General features: G+C 49.6%; 1 protein-coding gene across 1 annotated transcript; it reads right to left on the bottom strand.

The window, feature by feature from the left end:
• Positions 1-698: 698 nt before the first annotated feature.
• LOC4337264 (uncharacterized) lies at positions 699-1350 on the bottom strand. The gene is made up of 2 exons (XM_026024642.2): positions 1135-1350; positions 699-1036 (listed from the first exon to the last, which is right to left on the bottom strand). The coding sequence occupies exons 1-2, from the start codon at positions 1231-1233 to the stop codon at positions 932-934; spliced, it is 204 nt and encodes a 67-aa protein (XP_025880427.1). The 5' UTR covers positions 1234-1350; the 3' UTR covers positions 699-931.
• Between the last annotated feature and the right edge of the window lie 13862 nt (positions 1351-15212).

Raw genomic sequence — 15212 nt, 5'->3', positions numbered from 1 at the left:
TTTAAAATAATTTTAATGTTTTTTCATCATAATTTATTTTTCAGCAAATTTTATTTTTCGTTTGCGATACGCCGTTTGTCTTATTCCTCGAATAAGCCAGATAATGGGGCTGTTTGTAGGGGGATGAACAGTATTTCGGGCATTGGTTCCAGCTTAAAGTGATTATCTAATTACTGCAATTCCTTGTGCAATCTGACTGCTGCTCCCGGTATATGGCAGACGATTATTGCACGGATAACGCTGAAGTTTTTTTTTTAAGCAAAGGATAAAGCTGAAGTAGTCGAGTGGGCTGTTGGCCTAGGGCCAATGGGCATCTGGTCAGGCCACCAGAAGATGGGAATTGGGCCGATCCTGAAACATAATGGGCCTAGGAGGCCATAATTACTTTTTGGGCCACTTAAATCTCATCGTTTGGCCCATTCGGACTTCGGAGTGTACTCCGCTGCCGTGGGCGGGCCGCAGGGAAGCACTGTGAACCTGTTTGTTTGGGAGAAAAGTCCGGAGATGGTGAGAAGTCGTTGATGAGCATTCCGCTGGTGAACGCCAAAAGCTAAGAAATTCCGATTCCAAGCTGCTAGTTCAGGTTTTTTGGATTTTGTAGCTAGAAATTCTTAAAATATGAACGGAAATCTGATTGAGTTCCTCCATGAGATTTATTTGGAATTGTATTTTCAGGTCAAACCAAAGTCGCAACAAAGTTATCGATCCAGGGCAGCTATTTTCTGCAACTTTGAACTTGCCAAATTTCAATACAAAAACGGATGAGATGGAAGACCAGTACTGAAACAAGCTTGAAATCAGGTTTACATTCGATAATTAACCACTACTAGCATCTAGCAAGGAAATGACCAACGACGACAACGACGGTTCATCATCCTCCTGTTCTCAGGCAGTTGGGCTGATCTGATCATCATATCGAGATGTCGGTCAGTCACTTCTTCCTGGACTTGCGCTCGGCCCGCCGTCGCGCGCGGCGCTGCCGGCCGCCGGCGTCGTCGAGCTCCGAGTACTTCTCGTCGAGTTCCTCGAAAGATTTCTTCATGCAACCACCGACGAAATCAATTAATGGTGAGAAAAATGCATGGTTGAAGATGGGGACGACGACGAGGAGAGCTAGCAGTATAGCAGACGTACGTCTCGGAGCTCCATGAAGCTGACGGCGTAGAAGGTCACGGCGGCGGCGGCGACGATGGTGAGGATCGGACCGGCGAACTGCGCGGCTACACCTTCCATGAGCGCTAGCCGCTAGGTTACTGGTTCTGATGAGAAAGAGGCTCAAAAGCTTTTTTTCTCAGCCAACCACTACTCCAGTAGCCTGTGTAACCCTATCCAGAATTCAGATAGCTCACTCCGTCACTCGTATCAGCATTTGTCGATCACACAAACACCCTCCGAAAAACAGTATATTTATATACGTGCCCTTAAAAGCATCAAGTGATATCATATATCAGTTGATAACACCTTAAACCAATCTTATATATGTCATTATACTATTCAACTATTTAGAGTCATGCCATTATAATTTTTTAGATATACATGGGAAATATACCACTACACACCCTTTGATGATGTACTGATCTGATTGCTGATGTTATACTGAGATATTTTCTTACAAGTACAAATTCATCATATGGTAGTTTACAAACATTGCAGGCCATAATATGCAGAACATGTATAGTCGTGGCGGGGGGAGAGCAACGTCGTGGGATGGGAGGTGAATGTGATCGTGGTGACAGTAAGCGTCGAGGCCAATCGTGATCACTGCAGTAGGAGGGAAGAAACATATTTCTATTGGTAGTTTTTATAGGGCCTATACTTTTCAGTTTCAGAGAATTAATTATAGCTCATCTCTTGGAGAGATGATATTTTCACATCTTAAATTTTGTTTAGGATTATCTTTACTATTATAAAAGTTTAAGATGTTTTTGCCGAAACTATTTTCGTACCTCGTGGTATCCGATTCTGCTCGCTCATGCGCCACGCCCCACGTCGCGTTCGCATGCATCCGAGTCCGTTTCGCATGTGTTTCCTCCGGCCGTGAGCTGGTTAATTAGTCGACTGTATGATCGTTCCGTTCGACGCAATGCGAGAAGGTTTTCCGTGCGCAGCAAAGGCCGGCCAGTCCGGATCAAGATGTACTGTTAATTATCTTTGCACGTAGATAGATTTTGCATGCATGCAAATCACAGCTAGACTCATATTTTCCTGGAGCAAATAATGACTGGCTAGCAAGATCTCAGGGATCATTGCGTAGAGGTCAGAAGGCTATCCCAGCACGATAGCTGGTTGTGGAGAAAATAACAAAACACGAGATAGATTCAATTTTCAATAGGTGCAAATTTGCAGTAAAAAACTAGAAATATAAAAAGTGTCATCCAAACTATATATGGTAACAATTGCAAATCGTGAAGATAAAATTTATCAAAAAAATTAAATTATTTTTTAATTTATTTGAATTTGATATGGTTCTCGTGCAATTACCATTATCTTACCTTAGTGGTAACCTACCATGTAATAAAGTAATTCATTTATTAGACGTATAAGTTTTAGTTAAGCCTATGGTGGGTGACAGTCACATAAAGGTCGAGTGAGGACGCAGATCGAGGTTGTTCAAGTTAGATCAAAGCTGGTGATGCTCGATCAAAGGTCAATTGAATTAATTTGGATCAAGGAACAAGTGACATTATAGAGCTCTACACCATTAAGTTTTTGGATGTCATTGCACGTGCTCCACATCCACCTACTGTTGTAGTGTTGAGAGATGTCCTCCTCGGAGGGTGAACCCTCCAGCTATAGTCGGAACGACTCAAGATACAATGTCCATTTATGAGTCCTTCATCCTACCATACTAGATTGCCTAGGGTGAAATGACAATAAGAAAAACCTAACATGTATCATCTCTCTTTTTTTTTATCTCGATTAAACCAAAACATGTGCCGCTAAAAATATTCACCCGGTGTAACGCACGGGCATTCTTTCTAGTGGAAAACCAAATTTTGGGGATGAAACTTTAGGATTCTGTTGGCGATGCTCTTAGATGACATGCAAGTAACGATGGGGCATCCCTCGAGGATGAAAATTCATATCTCATATATTCCCAAGCACAAAGGTATGTTTAGAAATTCAAAAGGAACTATAATATTTGAATTGCATGCATTTGTGGTGATATGATACGCACCATGATATATACTGTGTTTTCATTAATTCTTGTATACAGAACTGTAAAAAGGATATGCGTAAGTCCAATTAAACTATATATACTCATCGAGCGAGCGGTAGGCATCATCGTGATGGCTGGCGACAGATGATAGGAAAGATCGTCTGGATATAGATTGTGCACGGCCGTGGTCCCTCGTTCCATGTCATGAGCATACAAAGCAGCTCTGTTGTTCAGCAACCAGTAATAATAGATGCAATTCGGTTTTAGGCCAGCTTCCTCCGCATCGAACGACGCTCCAATTCTATCTTGACCGATGAAAAACGACCTTCGTCCACCGAGCGACTTCACCTTCATCCATGTCGCTGATCCCTTCGCCGCCATGTAATCAAGCTTATAGACGCTGACGCGCGCAACGATCCGGAGGCATCGGATCGGGTATCTAAACCAAACGCAGTACAGCTCCCCGTCCGATTCCACAAGGTTAGTGGAGTTGGACGTGCACGCCACCGAGACGCCCTCCGCGGCGACCACGGTGACCACGGGCTCCTGCGACGACAGCTCGAGCACGGCGAGGCGGTGATCGACGAGGTCCACGAGGAGCTTGCTGCCGTCTACCGCCGTGAGCCGCCCTATCGCGCGGAGGACGTCGTCGCGGTGCTCGTGGTGAGGCGTGCCGGGCTGGAGGTACTCGTGCCTCGCCCATTGCTGGTCGTCTTCTTCTTCTGGTGGTGGTGGTGGTGGTTCGTCGGTGCCGTTGCCACGGCCGGCGGGCGCCGGACGGCAATGCCAGAGCACCGTGTCTTCTAGGTCGACGACGAGCACGACGCAGCCGGGGTCCGTGGGGCGGCGGCGCGACAGGAGGCACCGGCGCCGCCAGTGGTCTACGGCGAGGACGGTGCCGTCGTGGTCGGGCGACAGGCCGATCCTGGTGCCGGTGAAAGGGTCCCACAGGAAGGTCTCCGGAGAGCCGCGGCGCGCCATGAGCAGCCAGCCCTGCGGCGTGGCCCAGATTCGGTGGTCTCTGACGAACGCGCTCCCCGGGTGAAGGCACGGAAGATGCAGCATCTCACCCCGTGGCAGGCTATACACGGACATGCCGTCGCCATCGTCGGCGGCGGCGGCGTGTCCCACTCCCAGCAGCAGCAGCGGAGCAAGCCGGCGATCCAATGCATCAGATGGCTTGTGGCCTGCCTCCATGAATTCGATCTCAATTTACTCCTCTTCTTGGTGTTTTTTTCCTGATAGAGGGTATGGCTGGTGAAACTGAAGCAAAAACTCATCAATATACATGTACGTATTCCATGATTTATAGTAACAGAGATTTGTTTCCATGTCGTAAGTAAGAGGTGTCCGGAGGAAACACGAAAAGAAAGCAGCATAATACGCGGCATGCAACACACGTATAACAGAAAAGGGAAACACTAATCATCTCTTAAGGGAATATCCCCTCATTTTTCATGTAGCTTAAAAAGTCATCAAATTTTTTTTAAAAAAATCAAGATAGATCAATATGTGATATATCACTTCACAAATATGCATGTTCAAATTCAAATTATACAATTAGAAAAAAAACAACAAATTTGATATTGAATATAACACGTAATTCGCAGTTAAATTTATTATTTTTGTTTCGAATTGTATAAGATGAGATTTAACTTGCATGTTTGCCGAAAGATATATCATATATTTATTTATCTTAATATTTTTTTTAAAAAAATTAATGCCTTTTTAAATGATATGTACAAAATGAGAGGATATCCCCTCGAGGGATAAAAATCCATCGACATCTCCAAATGAAAGAGAGAGAGAGAAGAATTCCTCCCTCTCGATCTCCCTCCTCGAGGCCTCGACCAATCCTGCACACCGCACGTGCGCTGGTGTTGAACGATCTAGAAAGCAAAAGATGGAGCCGACGAGCTTCCTCGGGTTGTTTTTATTTTTGCTGATTCGCGTTGATTAGGGGAAACGGAAATAGGAGATCGAGTGGATAAAAAACACTCAACCAAATTTTGGAGATTAAGAAAGATTCGACTGGATTTGATGGGGAGGGTCAGCTCCGCATTGTACAAGCACGAGACTGTTGTTCGGAGGACGCTACGAAAACGGGTGGGTCTGGCTTGACAGCTTGCAGGTAATTTTCAGAGCAATATATTAGCTCCGGTAGTGGGCACAATTACATAAATGTAATGAAGATGGAGAGTTCCTGATTGTTGCATATCGTAGGCTTGAAACGACGGTTATGCAACTTTTTTCTAATTATGGATGGAGATTCACCAATAGACCGGAATAATGTTCTCCTTGTCCTGTTCGGTTTTCTTCTATTTTGGTTTTGTCACGCCCCGAATGTCACGCCCGGAAATTCACTAGTAATTTCCGAACTTATTTGTGCATAAAATCCTCGTCCAGGAATCAACCGAGGTACACAAATTGACAATTTAATATACAGATTCATCAAATTAACTAAAACGATAAATACTTACTTAAGAGGCACTTAGTCCTCACCAAGAAGAAAACTGCAGCGGAAAATAAAATCTAGCGAAGCTCCGGCTCCACTCCCACAGGCAGCTCAACTGGGGTATAAGCCAAACGTCTTCTCCTTCTGAATTCTTTTTCTTCAACTGAGGTTGATCGATTATTGCAAGAATGAGCATATGACATACTCAGCAAGCCACACAGCAAATATGCAAGTGCACAAAGATACCAAAGGATGGCATAATATAGGTTCATTTGCAAAAGCAGCATTTAGCAAAACTTTTAAGAGAAGTAAAAACAGTGGAGTGATTAATCAGAAATTTTAATCAACACTGAACAGCACACCCATGCTGCACAGGCCCAACCATCCTGAACAACCATACCCGGCTGTACAGATCTAACTCCAAACCAGGAGCTAAGCAAATTATTACCAGGTATAACATCCATAATTATTGTGAGAGGTGTGGGACTAATCACGAAAAACATTGTTCAACTCGCCCATAACCGCGGGCACGGCTATTCGAATAGTTTTACTCTGGCCAGAGGTGTACCACTGTACCCACAAGACACAGCCCCACATCATGTCACCATGTGCCTCAGTACCACCACGGTACCTCGGAAAGGGGCTGTGACAATACCCCTTGCACAACACAATCCACCACAGCGCACCTTTCCTGGATCATAATCACCCCCTCAATAACCAGAGGCATGGACTCCCCAGCGACCCCCGTGGGCTTATCTCTGCCACTTCTCAGTCTGATGCTCCGCAATGAACCATGCTGTACAAAAGGTAAAGCCATTGCCCACGCTAGCTTGTGGTTGGCACGATTAATGTTTCACAATAGTAGCTCGCGAACCGGTCCTTAATTGTCATGAGCACGACTCTCAAAACCATATGCTCACAACCCACCATTATCAAGTTTTAGTTGGCAAATAATTAATTAACCAATCACGATTGACCATCGTGAAGTATCATTAAGCCATCCTTAAATAATAATGAGTCATAAGTTATCCCAATAGTGTGCTAATGTTTCTAAGCATGGCTAAGCAATTACATCTAATATCTAGCTGAACCAATATATAAAGCTCAACTAGTCAAGTTATAACAACCCAAGGTATCCAGGAATAAAGTAATCAATGCAAATTGGCCATAACAAAGGAATAGATTCTTTATTAACCTGTTAATCGATACCAGTCCCAGGAAACAGTGCTGGTATCACAGGGAGACAGAATATCACAGCAACAGAAGTCTCTTTATTATAGAGTAGAAGTACAGTCATGTTGGGCTGCGAACAGATCCCGAGCTCACAACTGCATTACAAAAGGAAAGCGGAAGCCAGGACTTGGACCAATCATCACAGGCGTGACTTGGGAACTAGGCCAAAACCCTAAAACTCATCGTAGCCGGCTTGCTCCTGGAAGAACTCCTCATCAGCCGGATCCGCTTCATCTTCTTCAGCAACTGGGGGGGATTATTTATATAGAGCAAGGGTGAGTACGGGAGTACTCAGCAAGCCAAGGGAATTAAGTGTTTAATGCAGGCTTCAAGGGAAGGCTGTTGTTTTTGCAATTGATTTTATTTGAACTCTTTTCTGAAAACAACTAAGTGAGTGCTTCTCAAACGACTCGGATGAGACAGAGCGTCTCGTCCGGTCGGAGTATGTGCAAATGTATCAGTCTTTAGAATTGAAACAAGGTTGGCACCCGGCCAACAGCTTTTCAAACGGCCACCCGGGCCAACAACTTTTCAAACGGCCACCCGGGCCTAGCTGATCCCATCAGCTGCTGAATCTTTCAAACATCGAACCCCTTTCCACAACAGCAATTTCACAAGCAGTAGTCAAACAAAACTACGCTAGGAATCACCTCACATCCGCCCATGACCGTGGGCACGGCTGTTCGAACAGTTTGTTAACCTCTGCAGAGGGGGTACACTTTACCCACACGACATTACTAACCCGGATCACCCAGCCCGTGGGGATCAGCCACGTCGTGAGACCTCCAAGCTTTCATGACAAGGCATTTCCAAAGCCGACACAGGTTTACCATATGCCGACGAGAGGGGTCCCAGACCAACAGCAGGTTAGGTCCCAGACCATACTGTGCCAGGAAGCCCAGGGGTCCTCCCCGACACCACCCCGGCGAATCCACATGTCTCTCGGCATCAAGGCTCCCCTGATAAGCTAGTTACTCAGCCAGGGGTGTCCCATTCCACCCATGTGGTCGTACTTGTCTTATGTTTGGATGAAATTCCAAGGAAACGGTCCTTAAGTGCAAGAGCGGGAAACCGTACACCCGGTACGTTCCCCGGTCCGCGGTTTTGGAAATTCATTTAGTTCGCAAGCACCGACCCAGGTGTCGGGTTTTCCAAGTCTCTTGTAAAACCCAAGTTTTACCCAAGTTGTTTTTCAGATTTTAAGTTTGAAGGCGTCCGTCGATACTCGCACTGGGTGCACGAATATCGAGACGCAACTGGATGGTTACAAGGGGACATGGTATAACAATTATCAAAGGAAGGATCAAATGCAACAAACTAGGTAGGTCCGCCAATCTGCCTTGCAGACGGGACAACAGATTAAGTGCGATCCTATCAATGCATAATATTTTTCAAGCAACATAATTAAATTCAAATATAGGCTCAAGATGTTCAAAGGTGGCTTGCCTTGCTCGAGATCTGGAGCTTGATCCTCGAAATCCTCGCACTGCGGGTCTTCGGGCTCCGGAACTACACGCGAAACGGGACAACTCAACAAACGGCGAAAATAAAGCCCTATTACTGACCTCTAAGCGTGCCATTAGGTAGATCTCGAGATTTGGGGAGTTTTGGAAGTTGAACGGAGTCAAACGGATTTACGGTGGGGAAGATATTGAATTTCTAAGATTATTGGATTTTTGGTCTAAAGGAAAATGATTTAATTAAATCCTTTTTGGAAGAGATAAAGAGAAGAAAAAGGGAGAGGGAGGGAATATAAACTTCCCTCGGGCGGCTAGGGCGCGGCCCGAGAGAAAGGGCAGCTCGGCCGAGCTTAACGGGCCGGCCGGCCCAAAAAGGCGGCCCAGAGCGGCCCAAGACGCGCGCGCGCGGAGGAAGGAGAGAGAGTCCGGTGGACCGGGCTCACCACGCGCGGTCCCGGGTGGGACCCGCTTGTCAGCGGCTCGGCTCACCGTGCGGCGGGAGCACGCGGCGCGGCGCTAGGGTGGAGGATGGACGTGGTGCACGCACGCGGTTCGCGGTGGACGCAGGTGCGGCGGGCCCACGCGCAACCTCACGGCTCGCGGTGGAACGCGCGCACGGGGAGGGACTGACCGGGGTCGGCCCGTCCCGACCTCGGCTGAGCTGGCGCCGACGTGGCGCCTACGTGGCTGCCACGTGGGCTGGCGGGAGGTAGACGACGACCCAGCCGCGAATGGACGGCGGGCGGCGGCGGCGAGCGGCAGAGCGAACCACGGCGATACGGGCGAAAGCGAGCACACCGGGCGGTTGTTCGTGATGAGGGGAGACGAGCCAACGGCTCGGATTCGCCGGAGGGAGCTTGACGGCGGCGAATCGTGGCGGCGGCAACCGGTGGCGGGAAAAGGGGAAAACGGCGACGAGGTCACGAGGGGCCAATTCCCGGCGGCGAGAGCATCTACGCGGCCACGGGAATCCGATGCTAGCGTCGGATTGGGCGGAGCTACGCCGAGCCAGGTCGGCGACGAGCGGGTGCTACGGAGCTCGAGCGGCGATGGCGGCGAGCACTCGGCGAGCGACGGCAAGGGTCGGGGCGGTGCCGGCTAGCTACGGGGGGGCTACTCGAGCTACTACCGAAAACTAAGGGGGGAGATGGAGCGAGGAGGAAGAACGGAGAGAGGCACTACCGTGCGGGTCGGGGCGCTGTGACGAGAGGCCGACGGCGCGGGAGTAATCTCTCCGGCCTCGGGCCGGGGAAGAGGAAGAAGAGGGCGCGGCCGAAGTCCCCTTCCGCGTCCTCGAACGCACCGGTTCTCCCGGCGCTCGGCGAAGGACGGCGGAGGCGAGACAGAGCACGGGGGCGGCGGCAATGGCACGGAGGCGAATGGAAGAGGGAGGGAAAGGGGAGGCTGGGGTTTAAATGGGCGGCAATGTCGGTTTGGGAACCGACTTGCGCGGTCAAGGGCGCGAGCTGGCGCTCGGCGGTCGCGGCCAAAGCGGCGACAGGGAAGATGACGCCGGCGAGGAGGAAAAAGGGGAAAAGGAGGGGGAGAAAGGGGGCTTGCCCCTTTGCCGATTCGGGAAAAAGGAGGAGGTGAGCGGGGGCGACGCGGCAGAGGGAGGAGGGAGGCTCTGCCTCCGTCCCTTGGAGGCTAGCGCGGGAGTGGCGGGGCCGAGGCGGTGACGACGGCGATGACGGCGGGGCGGTTTGGAGCAGAGCGGCGACACTGGCGACAGGCGCGTGCAGAGGCTGACGACGGCGGCGACCGGGCGGTCGGCCACCACGGCACGTGCGCGCGGCTTGCAACGGGAGGCGCGGCGGATGGAGTGGCGCGGCTCGGGCACGCGCGCTGGCTCGCGGGGCCACGCGGTTGCGCGGCTGCAGGCGGCAGGGCAGCGGGACCGGGTGGCGCAGACGCGACGCGACACGGGCGGCAACCACGCGGGCGCGCGCGCGAACGAGCGCGGGGAGCGGCAGCGAGGGAGCGGAGAGGGAAGATTCGGCTCGGCGCGGGCGGCTCACGCGCACGCACGCGGGCAGAGCGGAGAGGCGCAGGGCGCGGCTCTCGCGCTTGCGCGCGGCGCGCGAGGGAGGGGCACTCGGCGCGGCGACGCGCGCTCGCGCGCGCGGCGCGGGGCGGAGCGGAGGGAGAGAGGGAGCGCGCCGGGGGAGAGAGAGCGAGAGAGAGAGAGAGAGAGAGAGAGAGAGAGAGAGAGCGCCGGGGAGAGGACAGGGCCGGGGGAGAGGAGAAGATGGGCCGAGAGAATTTCGGCCCATCAACCACGGGGGAGGCAAAATAGACTTTTGCGGAGGAATTTGATTTGGAGGGATTTGGATTCGGAATTGAACTCGACGATAGATCGGGGATTGAGATCTTGAGATGGCACAGACACTAGACAACAAGCAAAGAAACAAATTTCGCAATTAGGGTTTTTAGGAGATAATTTTCCCGCTAGGCGCCACGACGGAACGGGCGCTACAGACCAACCCCCCTAACAAGAATCTCGACCCCGAGATTCAGCACCTAAGGGAGCAGCTCCGGAAACTCGGCGCGGAGAAGATCTTCTCGCTCCCAGGTTGCCTCATCTTCAGAATGATTGCTCCATTGGACTTTGTAGAACTTGATGGTCTTCCTTCGAGTCTGACGTTCTGCCTCTTCAAGAACCTTGATCGGTCTTTCCTTGTAGGTCAGATTCTTTTCCAGTACGATATTACCCAGGGGAACTTGCTCTTCTGGAACTCGAAGACATTTCTTTAGCTGGGATACGTGGAACACGTTGTGCACATCTGCGAGACCTTCAGGTAGCTCAAGCTGATAAGCCACTTCGCCACGTCTGGCGGTTATGAGGTAGGGGCCGATGTAGCGGGGTGCTAACTTGCCGGACATCCCAAACCTCTTCATACCACGGAGGGGTGATACCCGCAGGTACACATGATCTCCTTTTTCGAACTCAAGGTCACGTCTCCGATTGTCAGCCAAATTTTTCTGACGGTTCTGCGCTGTCTTTAAACGTTCTCGGATTAGCTTAACTTGTTCTTCTGCTGTCTTGAGTATGTCAGGACCGAATACTAGTGCTTCGCCCGCCTCATTCCAGCACAAGGGAGTGCGGCACTTTCTTCCGAACATAGCCTCATTCGGCGACATCTGAATGCTGGCCTGATAACTGTTGTTGTATGAGAACTCAGCATACGGCAAACAACGATCCCAAGTGCCTTCGAAATCCAGGGCACACGCACGTAGCATGTCTTCTAGGATTTGGTTTACCCTTTCTGTCTGACCATCGGTCTGCGGATGGTAGGCCGTACTAAAATTTAGATCGGTTCCGAGAGCTTCATGCAACTGCTTCCAGAACCTTGAGGTGAACTGAGTGCCTCGGTCTGACACAATCTTCTTGGGACAGCCAAATCTACATACGACATGGGTCATGTAGAGTTCTGCTAGTTTCTTTCCATCATAGGTGGTTTTCACTGGCACGAAATGAGCCGATTTCGTGAGTCGGTCCACGATTACCCAGATGGAGTCGTACCCGCTAGGGGTTCTTGGCAACCCGGTGATGAAATCCATTCCGATTTCTTCCCATTTCCACTCGGGAATTGGTAGGGGCTGTAGCATACCAGCTGGCCTCTGGTGCTCTGCCTTGACTCTTTGGCAAATGTCACACAAGGCTACGTATTCTGCGACATCTCGCTTCATTCCAGCCCACCAGAAGTATGCCTTGATATCTTGGTACATCTTCGTACTTCCTGGATGAATGGAGTAGGCGGACTCATGAGCTTCCTTTAGGATGAGATCTCTTAATTCCTTCCTGGCCGGTACACAGATGCGTGGACCGCATCAAACTGTGCCTTGGTCGTCCATGGAGAAATTGGTGTCTTTCTTCTCCTGTATTCTTTTTATTAACTCTTGTATCCCTTCGTCGTCTTTCTGAGCCTCCCGGATTTGCGACTCTAGGGTAGGCTATACTGTCAAGCTGGCAGGGACACCTGACTGTACCATGGTCAGCCTCAACTTCTCCAATTCTCTGCACAGGCGATCTTGGTCAGGCCGTATTTGAGCTACATTGCAATAGGCCTTGCGACTTAGCGCATCAGCGACCACATTAGCTTTACCGGGATGATAATGGATTCCAAGATCGTAATCTTCGATTAGTTCCAACCATCTTCTCTGTCTCATATTTAACTCGGTCTGTGTGAAGATATACTTAAGACTTTTGTGGTCGGTGTATACTTCGCATCTGTTCCCGATTAAATAGTGCCTCCAGATCTTAAGAGCATGAACCACGGCTGCCAACTCGAGATCATGGGTGGGATAATTGACTTCATGAGGCCTGAGCTGCCTGGATGCATAGGCCACAACCTTTCGTTCTTGCATTAAGACACATCCTACGCCTTGTCTTGATGCATCACAGAAGATCTCGAAATCTTTTCGGATATCTGGCAAGGTGAGAACTGGGGCAGTGGTCAACCTTTTCTTCATTTCTTGAAAGCTGTGTTCACAGGCTGCAGACCATTGAAATTTCTTGCCCTTCTTTAACAGCTCGGACATAGGTCTGGCTAGCTTAGAGAATCCTTCAATGAATCTTCGATAATATCCAGCTAAGCCAAGGAAGCTGCGGATCTCTGACACATTCTTGGGCGGGTTCCAAGCAAGTACAGCTTCAACCTTGCTGGGATCTACTTCGACACCATTGGAGGAGATCACGTGTCCGAGAAATGCTACTCGGTCTAACCAGAATTTGCATTTCGAGAATTTAGCGAATAGTTGATGATCTCTGAGCTTTTCCATTATCAGCCGCAGGTGTTCAGCATGTTCTTCCTCATTCTTGGAGTATATCAGGATGTCATCGATGAACACCACGACAAACTGGTCCAGGTATTCCATAAAGATTTTGTTCATTAAGTTCATGAAGAACGCTGGAGCATTAGTGAGTCCGAAGGACATTACTGTGAACTCGTATAGACCATAACGCGTTGAGAAAGCGGTCTTCGGAATATCTTCAGATCTGATTTTAAATTGGTGGTAACCTGATCTTAAGTCAATTTTTGAGAAAACTCTTGCTCCTTTAAGTTGATCGAACAAATCGTCAATCCGTGGCAACGGGTACTTGTTCTTTATAGTTACTTCATTCAGGGCTCTATAGTCGATTACCATTCTCTCAGAGCCATCCTTTTTCTTAACCAGAAGCACTGGGGCTCCCCAAGGGGATGAGCTAGGTCGCACATAACCTTTACTCTCTAATTCTTCGATTTGTCTTTTAACTTCTGCTAACTCATTAGCTGCCATTCGGTAGGGCCTTTTTGCAATTGGTGCGGTGCTTGGCGCTAGTTCTATGGCGAACTCAATCTCTCGGTCTGGTGGCATACTTGTTAATTTTTCTGGGAATACGTCGGGATATTCACAGACTATGGGCACCGACTCCAAGGAGGTGACTTGTAAACAGGTTAGGATAGACCGACTTGCGGTAGGGGTGTTAGAGGTAAAGCGGACTTGCTTTCCTCCAGGTCCTTGCAAGGTGATGGTCTTTTCGGCACAATCTATCTGTCCTTTGTGCTTAGCCAACCAATCCATCCCTAGGATGATGTCCAAGCTTTGCGAGTCTAGGACTATCGGTTTGGCTAGGAAGTCAACTTCCTCAATTCTAAGGTTAACTTCCGGGCATACTTGAGTTGCCCTTATATTCCTCCCAGGGGAATGTACTATCATTGGTACACGTAAATTTTGGGTTTTCCAACCATTTCTTTTCACAAAAGCTTGTGATATGAAAGAATGGGAAGCTCCCGAATCAAACAGAACTATTGCGGGTATGGAGTTGACAGAGAACATACCCATCACAACGTCTGGAGCATCCTGAGCGGTCTCAGCTTGAATGTGGTTCACCCGGCCTCGACCAAAGTTGTTGGATGCACGAGAACCTTGTCCACTTGCCTGAGAGCTAGGACGAGACTGAGCTGCCGCTGGAGTAGGAGTTCTGGCAGTGCTGCCATTAGCATGACCTAAGCTGGTGTTGGTAGGATTCTGAGGGCACTGTCTGGCATAGTGACCCATCTGGTTGCACCGGAAACACTGAACTGCTGACGGTCCCTGTGGTGACTTGAAAGAGGTAACACTGTTTGGCGCAGTATTGCCACTAGGGGCACGCTGCTGTGGCTGAGGTGCCGGACGGTTCATCTGAGGACGAGGGGCGTAGCCTGGCTGGCGGTTAGCCTGAGTGACCGACTGGTGGTATTGCATGGGTTGACCGTAGCGAGGGCAAGGTGCGCCTCGGGAAGAATTTCCCTGATGGTTAGACTTGCGTTTCTTGTATTCTTCGGTAGCCTCTTTTCTGGCATCCTCAAGTAGAAGCGCCTTGTTGATCATATGTTGAAAAGTGGGGAAATCATGAGCAAGCAACTGGAGTCTCATTCCAACTGCGATTCCTTTCAAGAATTTCCTGATCTTCTTCTTGTCTGTGCCCACTTCCTCAGGGGCGTACCGAGCCAACTTGTTGAACATACTTAGGTACTCATTGACACTGCTGTTGCCTTGCTTAAGTCTGTTGAATTCTTCTTTCTTCATGTCAATAGTGCTTTCAGGCACATGAGCTGCACGGAAAGCCGTAGCAAACTCATCCCAAGCAATGTTAGTGGGTTCAGGGTGTGCATTGCAGTAATTCTCCCACCAATCTGCAGCAGGTCCTCTTAGCTGGTGAGAGGCGTAGAGCGTCTTCTCGACCGGAGTACACTGCACTAAGTTGAGTTTTCTATCAACATCTTTCAGCCAATCGTCAGCCTCAACGGGCTCGACGGTCTGAGAGAACTCTGGCGGACGTGACCTCAGAAAATCTGTCAGCTTGGATCTATTGTTGCTCATGTGAGGGTGGCCATTTCCATGCGCATTATGCTGAAAACCGGCTACGGCTGCGGCTAAT

This window comes from Oryza sativa, chromosome 4 (genome assembly GCF_034140825.1).
Source record: "Oryza sativa Japonica Group chromosome 4, ASM3414082v1".
Classification (NCBI taxonomy): Eukaryota; Viridiplantae; Streptophyta; class Magnoliopsida; order Poales; family Poaceae; genus Oryza; species Oryza sativa.
This window is presented reverse-complemented; position numbering and strand designations above follow the sequence as displayed.